Source organism: Trachypithecus francoisi, unplaced genomic scaffold (assembly GCF_009764315.1).
Source record: "Trachypithecus francoisi isolate TF-2019V2 unplaced genomic scaffold, Tfra_2.0 Lachesis_group10, whole genome shotgun sequence".
Classification (NCBI taxonomy): Eukaryota; Metazoa; Chordata; class Mammalia; order Primates; family Cercopithecidae; genus Trachypithecus; species Trachypithecus francoisi.
In genome coordinates, this window is record NW_022681455.1 from 70844306 (window position 1) to 70868898 (window position 24593).

The 24593-nt window shown below is 37.4% G+C and overlaps 1 protein-coding gene across 1 annotated transcript in view; it reads left to right on the forward strand.

Annotated features, from left to right (window-relative positions):
* The window catches only part of CD109 (CD109 molecule), a 147858-nt gene that overhangs the window by 84297 nt on the left and 38968 nt on the right, over positions 1-24593 (forward strand). Inside the window, 8 exon segments of the mRNA XM_033217681.1 lie at positions 548-724; positions 3927-4079; positions 13273-13347; positions 14213-14273; positions 15566-15707; positions 16663-16780; positions 18321-18434; positions 20101-20319. Of these exon segments, the coding sequence (XP_033073572.1) occupies positions 548-724; positions 3927-4079; positions 13273-13347; positions 14213-14273; positions 15566-15707; positions 16663-16780; positions 18321-18434; positions 20101-20319 (1059 nt within the window).

A 24593-nucleotide genomic window follows, 5' to 3' on the forward strand; every position in this document is an offset into this window, starting at 1 on the left:
CTACACTAAACTTACTAATTTTTATAACTCAGCCTCATACCTTTTTAGCCTGTCCTTTCTACATTGAAATCAAATAAAAAACTTTTTTATTTCTTCACCTATATTTGCATTTCCAATTTAAAATAGATAACTAAATCTTGTTTTATGTTTAAGATTTAAAATTCTATTTGATAAGCAATATATATTCATTATAGAAAATTATACAATGTAAGAAAAACAAAAAAGAAAATAAAAAGTGCTATCCATGACCATGTAATTTTGCCAATTCAGCTTTCCCAATGGTGCCCTGTATTCCTTCCAATCAAAAATAGATTCTTGACTATGAAGCTACTGTTGCTCCAATCAGTATTACTTTAATCTTACCATTTTCTGTTTCTCAGTGTATGCTCTCTGTGTTTGTCAGAGAGGTTTTCCTGCATTCAAAAAGACTTTGAAACTGGTTTAAGTCAAGAATTTGTGTGTATGCATACAATTATGATTAATTTAGTTTCAGTTGAGATCCTACTAGGTTTGGCAATAAATTAAACCCATCTACTATTCTTTTCAGGTAGTATCCAGGGGACAGTTGGTGGCTGTAGGAAAACAAAATTCAACAATCTTCTCTTTAACACCAGAAAATTCTTGGACTCCAAAAGCCTGTGTAATTGTGTATTATATTGAAGATGATGGGGAAATTATAAATGATGTTCTAAAAATTCCTGTTCAGCTTGTTTTTAAAAATAAGGTAAGATTTAAGGTAATGATGTTTAAAAGAAAACTTTATATTAGTGAAGTCTGAGAAATGTAATTTTTTTTAGGAAAGTATCATTAAACCAAATTGGTTAGAAATTTATATTATTCTATTTCTAGAACTATGGTTAAACTTTTTAATATTTAGCACTACATATATAATTTCACTTGTGGAGTTATGGGGGATTGATAGTCTATTTGTAAACTATGGTTCTGGTCTTTAAGACTTTAAGTCAGATCATGAAACCGTTTCACAATTTTTCAAATGGTTGAATTAATATTGTTCAGGAACGAAATTCCAGTGGTAACATGGAATTCGTGTGGTGTTGATATTGCAGTGATGGTATAAAGGGTGTGGGAGGGAGTAAGGCCATCTAGGATAATATGTGGAAGCAGAGCTGGGCTTTCATTAATCTATTTAATTAGCTGGAAACTAGCCCAGGGCAACTTTTCAACGAGCTTGATTACCTTGCATGTGAGGATCTGTGTGGAGTCTGGTCTCCAAGTGCACCAGTGTCTTTTTTAGCCCAATGTGACCAGCTTGAGCAGGAAATGCCTTTGGAACCCAGCTCTGAAAAGAAACCTGATTGCATCATCTTATGTATATCAGAATGAGCCATTGCTCTCACTAACAACTGCTGCCCTCTTGGTCCTCTTATGTAAAAAATTATTGCTTTAAATAGTGATTTGCAGAGTATGGTTCTTCTATTTCTTTTTCCTTTATTTGTTAAAATATTTGAGAAGTAACAGTACTGATCTGTACCCTCTTTTTTTAAAATTTGTGTTTATTTATTTTTTGAGACTGGGTTATGAGACTGGCTAATTTTTGTATTTTTGGTAGAGACAGGGTTTTGCTATGTTGCCCAGGTTGGTCTCTAACTCCTGGGCCCAGGTGATCCACCTGCCTCAGCCTCTCAAGGTGCTGGGATTACAGACATGAGCCACTGCGCCAGGCCTGTACTTTACTTTTGTTGAGAATTATTACTCTCACTTTGATTGTGAAAATATAATACAAACTTCTGTTTTTTTTAGCTTGTGAAAAGAGTTCTTACAAAGATAACACACTATGTTTTGTTAGTGTTAGAGCACAATTTTTGACTTCTAGTTATCCTAGTAATTGCCTGACAAAGGTGAATTTTAAAGTAGAAGTTATAGAGGCTTAAACATTTCAAAAAGCAAGACCAGGTTCTAAAGCTAGTTACAGTGTAAAAGATCATGGACTTTAAGGAAGCAGAGTATGTTAATAGCATACTTTCAAGCAATTTCTTAGCTATAAGAGATTGGAAATTAGTTTCAGTTCCATTTGCAACGATATATCTTCCTCTTATTTTTATGTGATAATCATCACATTTATAAAGAAACAACCTAATTGGAAATGGAGTATGTCTAAGCAAGAGAAAGTTAGTGAATGTTTAGTAATGTTCAGTAATAACTATGGAATAAATGAATGAGCTGTAGGAGGGGTAAGAGATGTAGGTTTAGAAATCATCCACACAGAAGTGCAAGTTGAAGCCGTGGGGCTCTGAAGTACAGAGTATAGAGTGGGAAGCACAAGGTCTAAGACTTAATCTTGAACATGCTGCTCCCTCTCCCCCACCTTTTAGTGTGTAGGTGGAGAAAGTAACCTACATACAGTGGTTTGAGAGGCATGTCAGAGAAAAATTGCACTGGACAAGTTAAACAGGTAAGGAAGGCTTTATTCAAGACTATTGCAATAGAAGAGAAAGATTAAACTCAACTCTGCTGAAACAAAAGGCAGGAGAGTTTTTAAGCACTGGGGTGAATTCATCTAAAAGTGCTGGAGGACATTGTTGGGAGGTTGGTCAATGTGATTAGGTAGTCTGTGTTTGCTAATTAGTACTTACTGAAGTTAGGCTTCCACCCTCCCACAGAGACTGAGATCAATAGGGACTCTGTCTTTCTTGATGATTATACTTCAAAGGGATGGCCCTGAGGTCCTTGAGAAAGACATGCCTGGGTTGTAAAACTGGCCAGAGGCTGGGAGAAGATTTATATCTCAAAGAGTTGGAGAAAGAATTTATAATTGCATATTTTCTAAAATAAATGCTCTAAGGAAAGGGAGCTCAGGGGCTTATAGTTAGGAAGAGGCCTGTCTTTATAAAGTAGAGTCAACTTAAGGGGAACGTTAAGGCCCTCTTGGTCAGACATTATAATCACTGGCACAACAGAATGTTGAGATAGAGCTAGATGAAATGAAAATTCCCAGTAGGGGTCAGATGCGGTGGCTCACACCTGTAATCCCAGCACTTTGGGAGGCCAAGGCAGGTGGATCACCTGAGATCAGGAGTTGGAGATCAATCTGACCAACATGGTGAAACCCTGTCTCTACTAAAAAAGATACAGAAATTAGCCAGGCATGGTGGTACACACCTGTAATCCCAGCTACTTGGGAGGCTGAGGCAGGAAAATCGCTTGAACGCAGGAGGCAGAGGTTGCAGTGAGCCGAGATCGTGCCATTGCACTCTAGCCTGGGCAACAAGAGTGAAACTCCATCTCAAAAAAAAAATAAAAAAAAAAGGAAAATTCCCCGTAGGAAGGGGCCTCATGACAAGGCCATTTGGTTCAGCAGGGATGCAATGACTGATGCTCTTTATAAAGTATTAGATTAGTAGGTCCAGGACCATGCTTTCCTGAGGGTAATGGTGAGGAAGTTTAGAAGGCCATGGAGGCACAGAGCATGAGGGCCTGACTAGTGTTTGCTCTAACCACCCCCTCCCTTGGAAAGGCCTCCCGTCATCCCCAGTCCAGGGTGGTTCTGTGAGTCCCAGAGGAGCTTTCCTTGCTTTCACTCCTAAGTTCACATCACCAACTCGTAGGCATCCTCTTTTGTGTTTCTCCTTTATCTAGTGGCCTTCCCCAGGTATGCTAGACACTGCTGTCTTCTACTCAGCACTGGCTGGGATCTGAGGGCTGGGAGATGGAGAAAGGGAAGAAAAAAGATTCAGAATTGAAGAATAATTCAGATTTATACCACTGTGAGTTCTATGACTTGCAAACACTCTGGGAGTAGTTTTTTTATTCCTTTCCCTAGAGAAGGGTTATGTATGGTTTTAGAATTATCCCTGAGCCGAGGCAAATGTAGAATCTTTGCTATATTTTGAGCCATTGATCTGCTATTGGCAAAAATATGCTTTAAAAAAGTGAAATAAGTAAATCCTCCTTTCTGTCTTTTTTAGATAAAGCTATATTGGAGTAAAGTGAAAGCTGAACCATCTGAGAAAGTCTCGCTTAGGATCTCTGTGACACAGCCTGACTCCATAGTTGGGATTGTAGCTGTTGACAAAAGTGTGAATCTGATGTATGCCTCTAATGATATTACAATGGAAAATGTGAGTTTAGCTATTTTGTCATTATGAAAATACGCACTACAAGAGAAAAAAGAAACTTTATTGTATTACTTTAAATATTTAAAGAAAATTTCGTTAGTTCCTTTGCATGTGTAAGTCAATAATTAGCAAAGCTTCCAAATAAAAAATAATCTGTATGGTAATGGTTATGTTGGAAAGAAGCTTATGTGGTTAGTGTCCTTGCTGTCTTTCATGAGAATTACCACCTAAAGTTAGATGGGAGGAATAAGTTCTGGAGTCCTATGGTACAACATGGTGACTATAGTTAATGATAATGTACCATATACTTGAAAGTTGCTCAGAGAGTAGATTTTAAATGTTCTCACCGCAAAAAATGATCAATATGTGGTATGTAAGGTAATAGACATGTTAATTAGCTTAATCATTCCACAGTATATACAAATATCAGTATATCACACTGTACTCCATAAATATATACCATACAAAATGCCACTTATAGTTTTCCTTCATTTTCATGCTACATTTTAAGACATTCAAGGAAGTAGTAGGAAATTGACTTGCATAATTCTGGGTTACATTAGATAAGAGAGCTTTAGATAATTTTTGAAACATGTTCTATTTTGGTTATACATAATGGTTATAACTAATTACAGTTCCCATTGGGCCGAGTGTGGTGGCTCATGCCTGTAATCCCAGCAATTTGGGAGGCCGAGGCGGACGGATCACAAGGTCAGGAGATAGAGACCATCCTGGCTAACACAGTGAAACCCCGTCTCTACTAAAAATACAAAAAATTAGCCGGGCGTGTTGGTGGACGCCTGTAGTCCCAGCTGCTTGGGGGGCTGAGACAGGAGAATGGCGTGAACCCAGGAGGCGGAGCTTACAGCGAGCCGAGTTCGTACCACTGCACTCCAGCCTGGGCGACAGAGCGAGACTCCGTCTCAAAAAAAAAAAAAAAAAAAAAGATTACAGTTCCCATTGAATCAGGAATTTGCAGTATATTGAGCGGTTGAAATCATGTTACTCTGCAGAAAACTAACAAACCAAGAAGTATATGAACATCTAGCATTGCATAAATGAATCCCATATTCATTAGTCATTTGATTTTTATTTATATGTTCTTGATATATTCTTGTGTACCATTGTCAGTTGTAAACTAGATTGTGTAATTTATGTCTATTAATGGATTCAGTAAAGTGATTAACAATACATCAGGAAGAAAGTTGTATATAGTTAGGTTGATTTGGTCATTATATTGTAAAATTTAATTTAGTTGTGAAAAATTGTACATTTTCTTCAGTCTATACAACTATTTTTTTCAGTCTTTTCTTTTTTTTTGAAAACTTTTTGTTTTACAACCAATTGGTCATTTTTTTCTCTTTGACTTTTCCTGAGTTCACATACTTTATAAGTCTGTAGATCTTGCATTTGATTTAACTGAATATAATAGCATCTGTTATTTTATAGCTTTCTAAATACATTGGTAAATATATAATTACATTTTTTTCTTCCCTACATATGTGTATGTTTGTATGTATGTACATGTATGTGTGTACACGTACACACACACCCCATCTGATGTGCTGTGCTCTGTCTCTATTTACATTTATACATATGCATGTAATATATATATATATATTTACAAGCATATTATATATGCATATAATATATGTATATTTACAAGTATATTTATATATACAGATAATATACGTATATTTACATTAATTTTTTTCAGATATTAAGGTTGCTTTCTCAGCTTTCTTTTGGTTCATATTTTCCTGGTGTATTTTTGCATTTCTTTTTTTTTTTTTTTTTTTTTTTTTGAGGCAGAGTCTCGTTCTGTCGCCCAGACTGGAGTGCAGTGGCTCAATCTCGGCTCACTGCAAGCTCCGCCTCCCGGGTTCACGCCATTCTCCTGCCTCAGCCTCCCGAGTAGCTGGGACTACAGGCGCCCGCCACCTCGCCCGGCTAGTTTTTTGTATTTTTAGTAGAGACGGGGTTTCACCGTGTTAGCCAGGATGGTCTCGATCTCCTGACCTCGTGATCCGCCCGTCTCGGCCTCCCAAAGTGCTGGGATTACAGGCTTGAGCCACCGCGCCCGGCCATTTCTTATTTTCAACCTTTTGTAAGTTTTTAAGTGTATCTTTTAAATAGCATATTACTATATTGCTTTTGTTTTTCAATCTAATCTAGTAGCTAACATCTTTTAATAAGCTTTTATTTAATCCATTTATAAGTATGGTAATTCTTTTTCTAATGAGGACTTTTTTCTGCTTTTTTTATATTTTAAAATTTAGATTCTTTTTCCGTGGGCTAGATTAAATTTGTTTTGCTGATTTAGAAGTTATGCATTCTATTTTTTGTTACTCTGTTAATTAAACTGTACCCATATTAATTTATCCTTGTTGGTTTCTAAAGGTTATCAATATTTGAATCTAGTATGCTCTTATATCCTTTTGGTCTCTACCTCTGTCTTTTCCTTCTCCTCCTACCCTGGCCGGATCATTCTGTTCGTGTACAGATTTTTAGCTCCATGTTATCATAGATTGCCCTTTCAATCTATGCTGTTCTTTCATTTTTTAATTGTGGAAATCTGTGTTGATTATTTCTTCCTCTCCATTTTATTTTTTCTTTCCTTCTGGGATTTTGTTATTTAGAAATTGACACTTTTACTTCCATCCTGCACATCTCTTAGTTTTTTGTTTTGTTTTCTAACTCTTTGTCTTTTCTGTGTTTTTCTGGGAGAGTTCCTCAGTTGACTATTCAGCTTAGTGATCATTCATTAGCTGTATTTATCCTACTTTAATCTCTTATATTGTGTCTTTTATGTCAGCTATTGTTTTTAGTATCTATCATTTTCCTTTGTTTCTTGTTTTTGTTTTATATTCTAATATTTCCCATTATCTCCTTGTGTGTATTTGATATGTGTATTTTAAATTATTGAATTGACCTTTTCAGTAATTTTGTGTCACATGCTATATGTTGTCTAGTTGGATGTCTTACTTTTACAGTATTTATCCTCTTTGGAAGTTTAGTTGATTTGGCAGATCCTCTGATAATATCTATTTGGGAAGACTGAGCATCAGGTTCCAATCTGTGTAAGTCCTGTGAATCCCTCCTGAGGGGAGAGGACTAGCCTCATGGACTAGAGAATTACTCTTGATCCTTTCTGCGGCCTGCCTCTATTCAGAGTTTCACTCTTAAACCCTTGGGGAAAAGAGCACCAGTAACAGAAGGTCTCCTGAGGTTATGATTCACCAGCCCTGAGGGTTTGAAGGAGGAGGAGAGGAAGAGTGAATGCTTGAGGGACATAGTTCTGTCTGCTGTTTTCCTCACTTTCCCACACTAGAAGGGCAGAGGTGCTGACCTGGTATTATCTTTTGGATACTTGCACAGGCAGTCTGAGCTGCTACTGCTGTTGATTTTGGCAGTGAAGTTGCCAGAACTGTGTGTCCTGAGCAACCCCCTGGAGGGAATTAAGGGCAAAATTTAAAAACCTCTCCTCCAGCCTGTTTTCTGACTGCTATGTCTGCTGCTGTGTCTAGCTGCCTTCTGCCTTAGAATGAAGGTATGCACTTTCTCCCAAGATCAATTCAAGATGTCCACCACTCTTCCTGGGGTTTTCTCAATGTGCATGTTGAAGTTTCCTGCTTGCTTTTATTGTTTCTCCAGTTGGTTCTGGAGGAGGGAGTCAGGAACCTGTCCTAGTAGATTGTTTTGGCTTCTTTCTTTTTCTTGTTAAATTTACATGTGTTGTCAATAGCCTCTTGAATGCCTTGGAATAATGTAAGTATATAGATCTTCCAGGAATAATTTTAGATGTTAGCCTTCTTGTCATTAGCCTATGCTGCAGCTTTGACAATGCTTTGTTTATTGAGCCAGTGAGAACAGGAAGATTTCTTTATGAGATAGATGCTGCTTTTTCTTTTTTCTTTTTTTAAAAACAAATTTTATTGTGTGCATTTGAGGTTTGCAACATCATGTTATGGAATACATATAGGCAGTATAATGGTTACTGTAGTGAAGCAAATTTACATATTTATCATTTCGCATAGCTACATTTTTGTGACAAAAGAAGTTAAAATTGATTTAATGAAAACTCCAAATATCATAATTCTATTAACTCTATCTCTCATGTGGTAGATTATATAACTGCATTTTTTCATCCCACATATCTGCTATTTTGTATCCTTTGACCTCCATATTCCCATTTTCTTCTTCCTTCCCCTCTTGCCCCTGTAACCATCATTTGTTTATTCATTTATTTATTTAAACTTTTAAGTTCAGGGGTGCATATGCAGGTTTGTTACATAGGCAAACTTGTGTCATAGGGGTTTGTTGTACAGATTATTTCATCACTCAGGTATTAAGCCTAGTACACATCAGTTATTTTTCCTGATCCTCTCCCTCCTCCCACCCTCCACTGTCTGACAAGCCCTACTGTGTGTTGTTCCTCTCTCTGTGTCCATGTGTTCTCATTATTTAACTCCCACTTATAAGTGAGAACATGTGGTATTTGGTTTTCTGTTCCTGCGTTAGTTTGCTAAGGATAATGGCCTCCAGCTCCATCCATGTAACTGCAAAGGAGATGATCTTGTTCTTTATGGCTGCCTAGTATTCCATGGTGTACGTGTACTATCACTGATGGACATTTAGGTTGATTCCATGTCTTTGCTATTATGAATAGTGCTGCAATGAACATATGGATGCATACATCTTTATAATAGAATGGTTTATATTCCTTTGGATATATACCCAATAATGGGATTGCTGGTATTGAAATGGTGTTTCTGTCTTAAATCTTTGAGGAATTGTCACATTGTCTTGTACAATGGCTGAATTAACACTCCTACCAACAGTGTATAAGTATTCCTTTTCTCTACAACCTCACCAGCATCTGTTATTTTTTTGACTTTTAAATGATAGCCATCCATTCTGATTGGTGTGAGATGGTATCTCATTGTGTGTTTATTTTATTTTATTTATTTATTTTTGAAACAAAGTCTCACTCTGTTGCTCAGGCTGGAGTGCGGTGGTGCGATCTTGGCTCACTGCAACCTCTGCCTCCTGGGTTCAAGCGATTCTCCTGCCTCAGCCTCCTGAGTAGCTGGGACTATGGGTGTGCACCACCATGCCTGGCTAATTTAAAATTTTTTTTTTAGTAGAGATGGGTTTCACCATATTGGCCTGGCTGGTCTCAAACTCCTGGCTTTGTGATCCATCTGCCTCAGCCTCCCAAAGTGCTGGGATTACAGGCGTGAGCCACCACGTGCACGGTCTGTTAGCAAAATTTGCTTGACAGAATCTCGGTGTGTTACCCAGGCTGGAATGCAGTGACGTGATCTTGGCTCACTGCAACCTTCACCTCCTGGGTTCAAGTGATTCTCCTGCCTCAGTCTCCCAAGTAGCTGGGATTACGGGTGTGAGCAACCACACCCAGCTGGTTTTGTATTTCAATAGAGACAGGATTTCACCATGTTGGACTGGCTGAGTTCAAACTCCTGACCTCAAGTGATCCTCCTGCTTTGGCCTCCCAAAGTGCTGGGATTACAGGTGTGAGCACTGCACCTGGCCTCCTTATGGTTCTGATTTTCATTTCTCTAATGATCAGTGATGTTGAGCTTTTTTTTCATATGATTGTAGGCCACATGTGTGACTTCTGTGACTTATACTGAAAAGTGTTGGTTCATATCCTTTGCTCACTTTTTTTTTTTTTTTTTGAGATGGAGTTTCCCTCTTTTTGCCCAGGCTGGAGTGCAATGGCATGATCTTGGTTCACCGCAACCTCCACCTCCCGGGTTCAAGTGATTCTCCTGCCTCAGCCTCCCAAATAGCTGGAATTATAGGCATGTGTCACCATGCCTGGCTAATTTTGTATTTTTTAGTAGAGACGGGGTTTATTCATGTTGGTCAGGCTGGTCTCAAACTCCTGACCTCAGGTGATCCGCCTGCCTTGGCCTCCTGAAGTACTGGGATTATAGGCATGAGCCACTGCGCCCAGCCCCTTTGCTAGGTTAAAAAAATTTTTTTTCTTGTAAATTTGTTTAATTTATAGATGCTGGATATTAGACCTTTGTCAGATGCATAGTTTGCAAAACTTTTCTCCCATTTTGTAGGTTGTTTACTGTGTTGATAGTTTCTTTTGCTGTGCAGATCTCTTTCATTTAATTTGATCCCATTTGTCAATTTTTGCATTTGTTGCAATTGCTTTTGACATCTCTGTCATGAAATCTTTGGCTGTGCCTATGTCCTGAATGGTATTGACTAGGTTGTCTTCCAGGGTTTTTATAGTTTTGGGTTTTACATTTAAGTTTTAATCCATCTTAAGTTAATTTTTGTATATGGTGTAAGGAAGGGGTCCAGTTTCAATCTTCTGCGTATGGCTGGCTTCTTCTCCCAGCACCATTTATTGAATAGGGAATCCTTACCCCATTGCTTGTTTTTGTCAGGTTTGTTGAAGATCACATAGTTGTAGATGTGCAGTCTTATTTTTGGGTTATCTATTCTGTTCCATTGCTCTGTGTGTCTGTTTTTGTGTGAGTACCACGCTGTTTTGGTTACTATAGCCTTGTAGTACAGTTTGAACTCTGATAGCATGATGCCTCCAGCTTTGCTCTTTTTGCTTAGGATTGTCCTGGCTATACGAGCTCTTTTATGGTTCCATATGAATTTTAAAATAGTTTTCTCTAGTTCTGTGAAGAATGTAGTAGTTTAATAGGAATAGCATTGAATACATAAATTACTTTGGGCAGTATGGCCATTTTAACAATATTGATTCTTCCTATTCATGAGCATGGGATGTTTTCCCATTGGTTTGTTCATCTCTGATTTCTTTGAGCAGTGGTTTGTAGTTCTCCTTGTAGAGATCTTTTACCTCCCTAGTTAGCTGTGTTCTTAAGTATTTTATACTTTTTGTGGCAGTTGTAAATGAGAATTTATTTCTGATTTGGCTCTCTGCTTGTGTGGTGTTGGTGTATAGGAATGCTAGTGATTTTCACACATCGAGGCTTTCCTGAAGTTGTTTATCAGTTTAAGAAGCTTTTGGGCTGAGACTATGGGGTTTTCTAGATATAAGATTATGTCATCTGCAAACAGGGATAGTTTGACTTCCTCTCTTCCTATTTGGATGCTCTTTATTTCTTTCTTTTGCCTGATTGCCCTGGCCAGAACTTCTAGTGCTATATTGAATAGGAGTGGTGAGAGAGGGCATTCTTGTCTTGTGCTGATAACCACTGTTTAGATGCTGCTTCTTGAATAGTTCTATGAATTGGTGTCTGAGCAAGAACAGAAGCAAATCTTCATGTATTTGTATTTTGTGACAGAGTTAGAGTCATGGAACTATAGCCTTTTCTCTCCAATATTCCTGGCTCTGGCTCCATTGTCTACTTGCCAGCTTGTTGAGACATTATGAAAATTTTTTCTTATTTTATTGTTTTCTTATTGGTGCCTGTTCTAGTTACTTACTGTGGATGCAACTGTAGTTGTTGTTAGCATTGTAGAAATAGTGGTTACAGGTGTTTAATTTTATGCTGGAATGTGTTTTTTTCAACTTAGATTTTTTTTGTGATTTTTAATTCTGACTTTGTCTTAATTTGGTTAATGTAAGTTAGAGAGAAGTATCAAAATCACTACCTAAAAAGGTATAATACTTGATTTTTATTGAAGTTAAATATGTATAAAATAAAATTTGCTGTTTTTACCATTTTAAGTGTTTAATTCAGTGACATTAATTACTTCACAATGTTGTATGACCATCACCAATATTTCCAAAACATTTTCATGGCTCCAGACAGAGACTCTGTAATCATTAAGCAATAACTACTTATTTCTCCCTCCCCACAGCCCTTGGGAACCTCTGGTCTGCTTCTGTCTTTATGAATTTACCTATTCTAGATATTTTAGATTTATATAATATTTGCCCTTTTATGTCTGGCTTATTTCACTTAGCATAGTGTTTTCAAGATTCTTCTATGTTGTAGCATGTATCAGAGCTTCATTTCTTTTTTTTTTTTTTTTGAGACTGAGTCTAGCTCTGTCACCCAGGCTGGAGTGCAATGGCATGATCTTGCAACCTCCGCCTCCTGGGTTCAAACCATTCTCCTGCCTCAGCCTCCCGAGTAGTTTGGACTACACGTGCCTGCCACCACGCCTGGCTAATTTTTTGTATTTTTAGTAGAGACAGGGTTTCACTGTGTTGGCCAGGCTGGTCTCAAACTCCTGACATCATGAATCACCCGCCTCGGTCTCCCAACGTGCTGGGATTACAGGTGTGAGCCACTGCATCTAGCCTCAGAGCTTCATTTCTTTTTACGGCTGAATAGTATTATGTTGTGTGTATACACCACATTTTGTTTATCCATTTTTCTGCTGATGGACACAGGTTGTTTCCGCCTTTTTGGCTGTTGTGACTAATGCTACAATGAACAGTGGCATACAAGAATCTCTTGGAGTTACTGTTTTCAGTTCTTTTGGGTATATACCTAGGAGTGGAATTTTTGTATTTTTAGTAGAGACAGGGTTTCACTATGTTGGCCAGGGTGGGTCATATTCTAATTCTATGTTAATTTTTTGAGGAACCAACAGTTTTACTCACTCTTTTAGCCCATTTTACCCATTCTTGCTAGCAATGAGTACTATTCTTTTTAAAGAAAGCATTGCTAATGCGGTACGTGCAAATATCTCATTTTTGAAAAAACTGTATCTCGTGGATGTTGTCATTTGCCTTGCTTTGATTATCAGTGAGGCTGAATATTTTTCTGCTTATTAATAACTTATATTCCTACTTTTGTAAATTGCCTCTTCAGGTTTTTTTTTTTTTTTGTAAATGTAGGTCACTGACATTTTGCAGAGTTTATATTAATCTTCAACAAAGTTAACCTGTTTATCTCTGCCAAAAATGTGGGTCATTTTTAATGCTGACCTCTGCCTGTTGGTCTTGTCAAAGAGTAACATCTAAATTCTCCCTGCCAGAACTCAAGTCCAGACTTCTTAGGAACTCTGGATTGTTGAACAGAGTACAAGTAAGTGTAGGTAAGAAATGTAGTTTTGGCTGACGGAATGATGAACAAAGCAATTACATATTCACTGCTCCTCAATTTATGTCATTTTCAAAGTGGTAAACATGAAGGCTAAGTCTTATCTAAGTTACTTGGAAGAAGTGTTGTGGAAGGTTGCTATGAATCCATTCATTCTGTATATTTTATCTTCTCCTTAGGTGGTCCATGAGTTGGAACTTTATAACACAGGATATTATTTAGGCATGTTCATGAATTCTTTTGCAGTCTTTCAGGTATGTTTTGCTTACTACATTGAAAAGATATTAATACTTTTTACTATTGCAAACCCTTTCAGAATTAGTGATCATTTTGAGATGTTAACCTTTTATTAAATGTGTCACTGGAGTGCAGTCTTATGTAAGTATAATTTGAAATGGAAAGATAATCATCTTTCCAGTTTTAAAAGTGAATGGAACAATTCACCATTGGAAAAGTTAATGGAATTGACATTAAACAAATAATTTTTCCTTTGTGTATATGTATTTCCATATACATATATTATATATATATTTCCTTGACTTTGAAATGGCTCTTTATGCATGAGTGTGTGTGTGTGCATGTGTGTGTAAGATTGATGTGTATGTTTGAGAAAGATCGATTTGTGTGTGCGTGTGTGTGTGAGAAAGATCGATGTGTGTGTGCATGTGTGTTTGAGAAAGATCGATGGGTGTGTGCATGTGTGTGAGAGAGAAAGATCGATATGTGTGTGCATGTGTGTGAGAAAGATGGATGTGTGTGTGCCTGTGTGTGAGAAAGATCGATGTGTGTGTGCATGTGTGTAAGATCGATGTGTGTGTACGTGTGTGTGTGTTTGAGTGAGAAAGATCAATGTGTGTGTGCGTATGTGTGAGAAAGATCGATGTGTGTGTGTGTGTGAGTGAGAAAGATCGATGTGTGTTTCGTGTGTGTGTAAGTGAGAAAGATCGGTGTGTGTGCGTGTGTGTGTGTGTATTTGAGAGAGAAAGGTTGAATGTATGTGCATGTGTGTACCTAAGCTCTCAAAAATGAGCACAAGTGAGCAGTGTGGGAGAATGTCTTGATAATTTAGAGAGCATTTAAACTGGTGTTTTAAAAGAAAATTAAAATTATTCTTTTTAGGAGTGTGGACTCTGGGTATTGACAGATGCAAACCTCACGAAGGATTATATTGATGGTGTTTGTAAGTAATATATGGCAACATGCTTGTATTTGTCTTTCACATGATATTCAACACTACTTATATAGATATGGGTATTTTCTAGATGAACATAGAGATTGTGATTTTCATTTTTCTGTTCTCTTCTCCCAAAATGTTTGGAGTTTAATGTACTTGGAAGTACATCTGGGCCATGACATGGAATGTTCATCTGAACTCCTGTCTAGATCTTTGAAGTGAATGCTTTCCTTTTTCTCTTGTTAATCCTTTGAGGTAGTTATATTTTTGGACACACTGGAAGCTGCTGTGCCTCTGATTTGTATCACAAACTGTGCTATTCTTTTGGAATTATTTAAAAGGAGCAACATATTTTTGAAATATTTTTGTTCTCTGGCTTTTTGATGTTCACCTAGAAAATAGCCCAGATGCCATCATGCCATAAAGTATTCTGGTACACACACACACGCACACAGAGACATAGACACCACAGACACACACACACAAACACATACACAGAGACCCAGACACACACACACACACACACACACACACACACACACCCCTCATCAATCTGAGTTCTTCCTGGGCAGGATTATATCTGTACATCCTAGTTTCTTGAATTGCTAAATAGAATTGGCTACCAACTCATAATAAGTGTGCTTTTAGAAAGAAGTCATAACATATTTTGACTGAAGGAAATGTATAAATTAGAATAGTTAACCTTAGAAGGGGTTCTCTTTTCTTTTCAGGTAAAATTATACTAATATCATCTTGAAAGACTTCTAGAACTGTCACAGTTTCTATCCCTGAATTCCCTGTTTCTGTCAGGTATTCCGTTATTCTGTGCTAAGCCCCAGGGTCTCTTTGGGCTGGTTCTTGCCCCCACAGGACACCTGATCCTCTGTCCTGAAACTTAAAAGATAATTTTATTGTCTTGAAGATGTGATGAAGTCGTTATGATTTCTCTATATTAAAGACATGTGATTCATTTGGCTTTCCTCATATAATCTTCCAAGCATCTTTTTCCATTTTTCAGTCTCAGTTTTTGCCCATCTTTGTTCTTTTTTACATATTGAATCCTTCTTGATGCCCACTGTAATACCTATTCTCTTGCCAGTAATACTTACTGTATCCTTTACCTTTTCTGAAAACCTTCTTCTACCTTTTCACTGTAATAGAAGGAACCTGATACTCTCACTGGCACATTATGTCTCTGGACACCCTCCCAAGTGATTGACATTCATTCTGTGTGTGGAGTTTACAATTCATTCTCTCTAGTGACTGTTTTTCTAACTCTTGTCCATGTTTATTTATAGATGACAATGCAGAATACGCTGAGAGGTTTATGGAGGAAAATGAAGGACATATAGTTGATATTCAAGACTTTTCTTTGGGCAGCAGTCCACATGTCCGAAAACATTTTCCGGAGACTTGGATTTGGCTAGACAGCAACATGGGGTAAAAACTTATAAAGTTCTTTGCCCATATATATTTTGTCCAGTGTTTGTTTTAAATAAGCTTTGCCCTCTTTCTAATGTTTAAGTACAAACATAGTGTAACTAAGAACTAAGTAGACCAAAATAATTTTTTAGGAAATGATATTTATTGAATCTGAATACAGGTTTTGATACAGCCACACACAAATTATGGCAGGAAGGTCTCATCAATGAGGAGACAGGCTTTTTTTTTTTTTTTTTTTTTAAATGAAGGGCGATTTTGACTTCCTTGAAGTCTCATGATTCTTATTGAAGAAAAATTGCTGGGAGTACATTTGTTGTCACAGGGTGGGAAGCACTCATGATTATCTCCTGCAACCCCTGGCAGTGCTGCTAACTGAACCCTGCTCCTCACAAAACATTCCAGGAGTCACAGGGAGAAGGGGCATGGGTGGTGGAAGGAATTCAGCTTAGTTGATAAACCCCATACTACCTGGCCTGATAATTGAGCAGGTAAATCATGAAATCCACATCGTATTTTATAGTCAGCTGTTTAAAGATACTTGAGTTAACACATGAGTGAAATCTCAAGGAAACAAATAACAGCATTGACAGGGATACACAGAAAAACTTCTGCAAATTTAGAGAAAAAATTGGAGTTCAGGTTGAAAATATGTATTTATTATTTATAAAAAATTTGTGAAAAAGTGATGTTTATTCTGAAGATGTAAATATTGCAGGAAGATTTTATTAGAATATGGATTGATATGCAGTATCATGACCTTGTGATGACCTATTCTTTGAAAAGTTGGGATCTACTATTTTATACTTAAACCTTTTAAATGGTTTTAAATTCAGATATGCAAATAATATGAAAAACTGAACTTCTTCCAAAAATAGTTTAGATTATGTTGGCTTGTATCAAAATGTATCAGTTCTTGGTTTTGTGATGTTTATGTTTATTATCTTGACTTCAGTTCTAGGATTTACCAAGAATTTGAAGTAACTGTACCCGATTCTATCACTTCTTGGGTGGCTACTGGTTTTGTGATCTCTGAGGACTTGGGTCTTGGACTAACAAAGACTCCAGTGGAGGTATTGTGTTAAAGAGCTGCTTATCAATGTTACAGTGACATTAAGCTAATAGAGCATCAGCTCCTCAAGGTTTTTTTTTTTTTTTTAAATGACTGCTTATAATGTTTATCACAGTTTAGAGATTCCTTGGCTTCGTCTTTTGCTTATTATCTATTTTATATTTAAGAATGTGAGCTATATTTAGCTTTATAAACTGCTAAATGTCGGAAGTCCATATTAACATTTGGGTGGAAAAGTTTATTATTGACCTGAACTAACCATCTCCAAAGGCCAGAAGGGAGAGAAAGGAAAAGAGAGAGAGAGAAAGGAGAGGAGAGAGTGAGTCTTTCTATTTGTCCTCTTCAAGAATGAACAGAACTTCTCAAGATGTTCGCTAGCCAATGTTCCATCATGTCTTTTGGTCAAATTGCATCATATATTGTTTTCTAAGCCAGTCACTGGCAGGAGGAATATAATGGCCATGAGTGGCCTGAATTGTCTCATTTGAAATTGAAATGTAATTTCAATTTACAAAATAATTGTATTCATGAAAAATTCAGTGTATATTGAAAAAAGCTTTGGGTTTATATAGCAATTGGAATTAGATTGTAAGCTCAGGCCATTATAAACAGACAATTCAGCTACATGAATGTCTGAAGGAACATTCAAGAATCATGAGGAACATGGGGCAATTTTTCATTGTCTGGGGCTATCCTGAGTATTGCGGACTGTCATCCACTAACTACCTATAGCCCCTTCGAGTCATGGTGACAATCTAAGACACCTTCACAAGTGTCCAGATAAACTCTAGAGGGAGTTACTGCTGCCAGCAAACCACTGGCCTAAACTAATCCAGGTTTAGCTTTAGATGCAGGGGTGGGGCTTGGCCTTTTCTGTAAGACTTGGCCAACAATATCAGAATTGGATCACTGAGGAGGAAGCATATGTGTTCAGATGTCCCACACATTTTCTCATCTATATGTAAAAATAAATCGTATATATGTTTTAGAAATAATTTCCAATTTCCTCTTTAAATTTAGTCAGGAGGCACATGTATTCAGATGTCCCACACTAGAACGGGGCTGCTGGATTTGGCAGGGCTTTTAAAGCAGATTGGTGGAGTCAATACAGTATGAAAGAAGAGCAAATTGCTTTGGGATTAGACAGGCTGGGTTCTAGTTCTGGCTCCTCTACTTGCCAGCAATATGAATTTGTACTAGTTACAAAAATCTCTAAAATTTAATTTTCTTTTCTCTAAAGTAGGAGCCTAACAGTAACCTCATGGGGTCTGTAATGACCAAACAAAATAATGTATGTGAAGATCTTGGTTGCTTTAAGGCACTGAATAAAGTATAGTGATTATTATGTTAAGTAACATAAATCAAGTCAATTTGCCATCATTCATTTGTGATAAGTTGCTGTTTGCTTTCTGTTGATAGCAAGTTGACATTTCTAGCTGAAGTTAAAAGCTTCATAGGTTTTATGAAGATTGCATTTAATTGCATAAAATGTGAAGAATTTTGACCTGAATAAAAATATGTACTCATTGTGTTCTTTCCAGCTGCAAGCCTTCCAACCATTTTTCATTTTTTTGAATCTTCCCTACTCTGTTATCAGAGGTGAAGAATTTGCTTTGGAAATAACTATATTCAATTATTTGAAAGATGCCACTGAGGTAACATATTCAAGCTTTTGTTGATCATTTACACTACAGGAGAAAATGGAGGTAGCACGAAGGGATTGGGTTGTGTAGTATCCGGGCATTCAGGATTCTAAGCACTTTATACATTTCTGGGAGACTGAAAATAGACATGTCTTTTCAGTGATTTCTTCTGCTAATTAATGCCTAAGGATATCATTAGCATGTCTACATATTACCTCCTTGAATTTTCAGCATAGGTTTTCCACTTTTGCCATGGAAGTTCCTTATTGTCTCTGAAGCATGCCTTTCTCTTTCCTGCCTCCCTGCATTTTCCCCTGGTTTTCGCCACATCTGGAATGTGTGGCCACTTCTCACTGCCACTGTGTGCCCACTGCAGTTTTTTTTTTTTTTTTTTGAGACAGGGTCTTGCTCTATCACCCAGGCTGGAGTGCAGTGGCGTGATCTTGGCTCACTGCAATTTTTGTATTTTTCATAGAGACAGAGTTTTGCCATGTTGGCCAGACAGGTCTTGAACTCCTGGCCTCAAGTGATCTGCCTGCCTTGGCCTCCCAAAGTGCTGGCATTACGGGCATGAGCCACAGAACCCGGCTGCCATTCTGTTATGTTTGTAGCCCCCATGTTTATATTTTCAAGGATTCGCTATTGGATTCATGTACTTTGTATCTCCTTAGCTAGTCATTTCCCTGGGAGGCAGGAATTAGGTTCACTGTTTGTGTTGTGCCCACAGTATGTTAACCAAGTGACTGATTTTTCTTCCCCCAGAATAAATAGGGATATGTAATTAACTTTATTACATGCATGAAAATGCCATAATCTCTTTAGGCACTTTATACATAAACTTTTTAAATTAAAAATTTAATTTTTCAAGCTTCTTATTGGCATACTTGGCTGACAATGTGGGAAGTCAAATTTTTTTTTTTTTTTTAACCCAGTCATCATGGTACTGTTTAACAAGCAAAAGATCTAGAGTCAAAAGGCCTGGATTCAATGTTGAATCTACCACTTACCAACAAATGACTTAATTGTAGTTTCCTCATCTATAAAGTGGAAATGATAATTATTATACCCATAAAAGATACTCTGAGAAGCAGATGAAAAAATCAATGGGAAAATAATTCATAAAATGTAAGGCCTAGAGAGATGCTATTATTGATGAGACTGGTAACTCTGGGATAATTTATAAAAGTTTACAACCAAGATATGCTTCAGGACTAATGTCTGAGTTGTACTTTCCCTGCAATAGTTTTTTACAGAGACTTTGATAAATTCAATAACATTTCATGCTGTTTTCTTCATATTTTTCTAATGGGACCAGTATGTTCCAGGATGACATAGTTAAATCAAGCTGGTGGTAATATCAATATATGAAATAGCCTTTCGGTGCACATCCTTACCATCTAATGGTTTCAGATAGTGGGAGAATTTAATATTAGCAGGACGACTAGAAATGGAGCTAAAGAGTGCCCTTTCCCCATGTATCCTGAGGTTGAAGGGAAAGCATAGAAAGGAAAGGAAGTTTTTCCTGATACCCTTTGATACTCTCCTTGGCTGAATCTTTGTCTCGTCTTTTCCCTAGTCTTTAGCCTCACAGATTTGACAGTACTTAAATTGGTGATAAAAGAGTACTTTACTGAAGGGCATTTATTATACAAAAGCTTTGATTTATTTTTTCTTTCAGGTTAAGGTAATCATTGAGAAAAGTGACAAATTTGATATTCTAATGACTTTAAGTGAAATAAATGCCACAGGCCACCAGCAGACCATTCTGGTTCCCAGTGAGGATGGGGCAACTGTTCTTTTTCCCATCAGGCCAACACATCTGGGAGAAATTCCTATCACAGTCACAGCTCTTTCACCCACTGCTTCTGATGCTATCACCCAGATGATTTTAGTAAAGGTAAATATTTGATGCCTGAAAGAAATGAAATGGAAATACATAATTAAAAAGAGCAGAAGATTTTTTTCCCTTGGTTAAATTTTTTGGCATATCTAGTAGGTTGTCTTCTTTACCCTTCTGGTAATGCCTAATCACTTTCTCGTCTGTATGTAAAAATAAATCATTCAGAAATAATTGCCAATTTCCTCTTTAAATTTAGTCAGGAATGTGACTATAAAGACTAACATCTCTTTTGCAGTCATTTACATCTACAGACTGTGTTACATTGGGATCCTATTAAAACACGGTCAAGTTGATTTGTCGATTTGGAATTTTGGAATGTTTCAGTGAAGGTAAAAGAGATTTTGTAGATTTTTTTTCAGAGAAGACATTCTAGACAGAAAGATAATGAGCATAGTGGATAAACACTTGTATTCTGGGGTGAGGCAACCCTGTGTTTGAATCTGAGCTCTGCCAAGTGTAATTTTGAACAAGGCATTTAATCTCCCTGTCTTTGGATAATAATAGGAACTACCTCAAAGGGTTTTTCTCCTTACATTTTCATCTTCTTCTCTGTCATTTCCTTTTTTTTTTTTATTGTTATACTTGAAGTTTTAGGGTACATGTATACAACGTGCAGGTTTGTTACATATGTGTACATGTGCCATGTTGGTGTGCTGCACCCATTAACTCGCCATTTGCATTAGGTATATCTCCTAATGCCATCCCTCCCCCATCCCCCCACTTCACGACAGGCCCCGATGTGTGATGTTTCCCTTCCTGTGTACAGGTGTTCTCATTGTTCAATTCCTACCTATGAGTGAGAACATGCGGTGTTTGGTTTTCTGTCCTTGTGATAGTTTGCTGAGAATTATGGATTCCAGCTTCATCCATGTCCCTACAAAGGACGTGAACTCATCCTTTTTTATAGCTGCCTAGTATTCCATGGTGTATATGTGCCACATTTTCTTAATCCAGTCTATCATCAATGGACATTTGGGTTGTTTCCAAGTCTTTGTTATTGTGAATAATGCCACAATAAACATACCTGTGCATGTCTTTATAGCAGCATGATTTATAATCCTTTCGGTATATACCCAGGAATGGGATGGCTGGGTTAAATGGTGTTTCTAGTTGTAGATCCTTGAGGAATCGCCAAAGTGTCTTCCACAATGGTTGAACTAGTTTACAGTCCCATCAACAGTGTAATAGTGTTCCTATTTCTTCACATCCTCTCTAGCACCTGTTGTTTCCTGACTTTTTAATGATTGCCATTCTAACTGGTGTGAGGTGGTATCTCATTGTGGTTTTGATTTACATTTCTCTGATGACCAGTGATGATGAACATTTTTTCATGTGTATGTTGGCTGCATAAATATCTTCTTTTGAGAAGTGTCTGTTCTTTGCCCACTTTTTGATGGGGTTGTAGGTTTTTTTTTTGTAAATTTGTTTGAGTTCTATGTAGATTCTGGATATTAGCCCTTTGTCTGATGAGTAGATTGCAAAAATTTTCTCCCATTCTGTAGGTTGCCTGTTCACTCTGATGGTAGTTTCTTTTGCTGTGCAGAAGCTCTTTAGTTTAATTAGATCCCATCTGTCAATTTTGGCTTTCATTGTCATTGCTTTTGGTGTTTTAGTCATGAAGTCCTTGCCCATGCCTATGTCCTGAATGGTATTGCCTGGGTTTTCTTCTAGGGTTTTTATGGTTTTAGGTCTAACATTTAAGTCTCTAATCCATCTTGAATTAATATTTGTATAAGGTGTAAGGAAGGGATCCAGTTTCAGTTTTCTACATATGGCTAGCCAGTTTTCCCAGCACCATTTATTAAATAGGGAATCCTTTTCCCATTTCTTGTTTTTGTCAAGTTTGTCAAAGATCAGATGGTTGTAGGTGTGGTATTATTTCTGAGGGCTGTGTTCTGTTCCATTGGTCTATATCTCTGTTTTGGTACCAGTACCATACTGTTTTGGTTACTGTAGCCTTGCAGTGTAGTTTGAAGTCAGGAGGTGTGATGCCTCCAGCTTTGTTCTTTTGGCTTAGAATTGTCTTGGCAATGTGGGCTCGTTTTTGGTTCCATATGAACTTTAAAGCAGTTTTTTCCAATTCTGTGAAGAAACTCATTGGTAGCTTGATGGGGATGGCATTGAATCTATAAATTACATTGGGCAGTATGGCCATTTTCATGATATTGATTGTTCCTATCCATGAGCATGGAATGTTCTTCTATTTGTTTGTGTCCTCTTTTATTTCACTGAGCAGTGGTTTGTAGTTCTCCTTGAAGAGGTCCTTCACATCCCTTGTAAGTTGGATTCCTAGCTGTTTTATTCTTTTTGAAGCAATTGTAAATGGGAGTTCACTCATGATTTGGCTCTCTGTTTGTCTGTTATTGGTGTATAGGAATGCTTGTGACTTTTGCATATTGATTTTGTGTCCTGAGACTTTGCTGAAGTTGCTTATCAGCTTAAGGAGATTTTGGGCTGAGACAATGGGGTTTTCTAAATATACAATCGTGTCATCTGCAAAAAGGGACAATTTGACTTCCTGTTTTCCTAACTGAATATGCTTTATTTCTTTCTCTTGTCTGATTGCCCTTGCCAGAAATTCCAACACTATGTTGAATAGGAGTGGTGAGAGAGGCCATCCTTGTCTTGTGCCGGTTTTCAAAGGGAATGCTTCCAGTTTTTGTCCATTCAGTATGATATTGGCTGTGGGTTTGTCATAAATAGCTCTTATTATTTTGAGATATGTCTCATAAATACGTAATTTATTGAGAGTTTTTAGCATGAAGGGCTGTTGAATTTTGTCAAAGGCCTTTTCTGCATCTATTGAGATAATCATGTGGTTTTTGTTGTTGGTCCTGTTTATATAATGGATTACGTTTATTGATGTGCATATGCTGAGCCAGCCTTGCATCCCAGAGGTGAAGCCCACTTGATCATGGTGGAGAAGCTTTTTGATATGCTGGATTTGGTTTGCCAGTCTTTTATTGAGGATTTTTGCATCGATGTTCATCAGGGATATTGGTCTAAAATTCTCTTTTATTGTTGTGTCTTTGCCAGCTATGGTATCAGGATGATGCTGGCCTCATAAAATGAGTTGGGGGAGGATTCCCTCTTTTTCTATTGTTTGGAATAGTTTCAGAAGGAATGGTACCAGCTCCTCCTTGTACCTATGGTAGAAATCGATTGTGCATGTGTCTGGTCCTGGACTTTTTTTGGTTGGCAGGCTATTAATTACTGCCTCAATTTCAGAACCTGTTATTGGTCTATTCAGGGATTCAACTTCTCCCTGGTTTAGTCTTGGGAGGGTGTAAGTGTCCAGGAATTTATCCATTTCTTCTAGATTTTCTAGTTTATTTGCACAGAGGTGTTGATAGTATTATCTGATGGTAGTTTGTATTTCTGTGGGATCCGTGGTGATATCCCCTTTGTCATTTTTTATTGAGTCTATTTGATTCTTCTCTCTTTTCTTCTTTATTAGTCTTGCTAGTGGTCTATCAATTTTGTTGATCTTTTCAAAAAACCAGCCCCTGGATTCATTGATTTTTTGAAGGGTTTTTTTGTGTCTCTATCTTTTCAGTTCTGCTCTGATCTTAGTTATTTCTTGCCTTCTGCTAGCTTTTGAATGTGTTTGCTCTTGCTTCTCTAGTTCTTTTAATTGTGATGTTAGGGTGTCAATTTTAGATCTTTCCTGCTTTCTCTTGTGGGCATTTAGTGCTATAAATTTCCCTCTACAGACTGCTTTAAATGTGTCCCAGAGATTCTGGTATGTTGTGTCTTTGTTCTGATTGGTTTCAAAGAACGTCTTTATTTCTGCCTTCATTTCGTTATGTACCCAGTAGTCATTCAGGAGCAGGTTGTTCAGTTTCCATGTAGTTGAGCAGTTTTGCGTGAGTTTCTTAATCTGAGTTCTAGTTTGATTGCACTGTGGTCTGAGAGACTGTTATAATTTCTGTTCTTTTACATTTGCTGAGGAGTACTTTACTTCCAACTATGTGGTCAGTTTTGTAATAAGTGCGATGTGGTGCTGAGAAGAATGCATATTCTGTTGATTTGAGGTGGAGAGTTCTGTTGATGCCTATTAGGTCTGCTTGGTGCAGAGCTGAGTTCAATTCCTGGATATCCTTGTTAACTTTCTGTCTTGTTGGTCTGTCTAATGTCAACAATGGGGTGTTAAAGTCTCCCATTATTATTGTGTGGGAGTCTAAGTCTCTTTGTAAGTCTCTAAGGACTTGCTTTATGAATCTATATGCTCCTGTTTTGGGTGCATATATATTTAGGATAGTTAGCTCTTC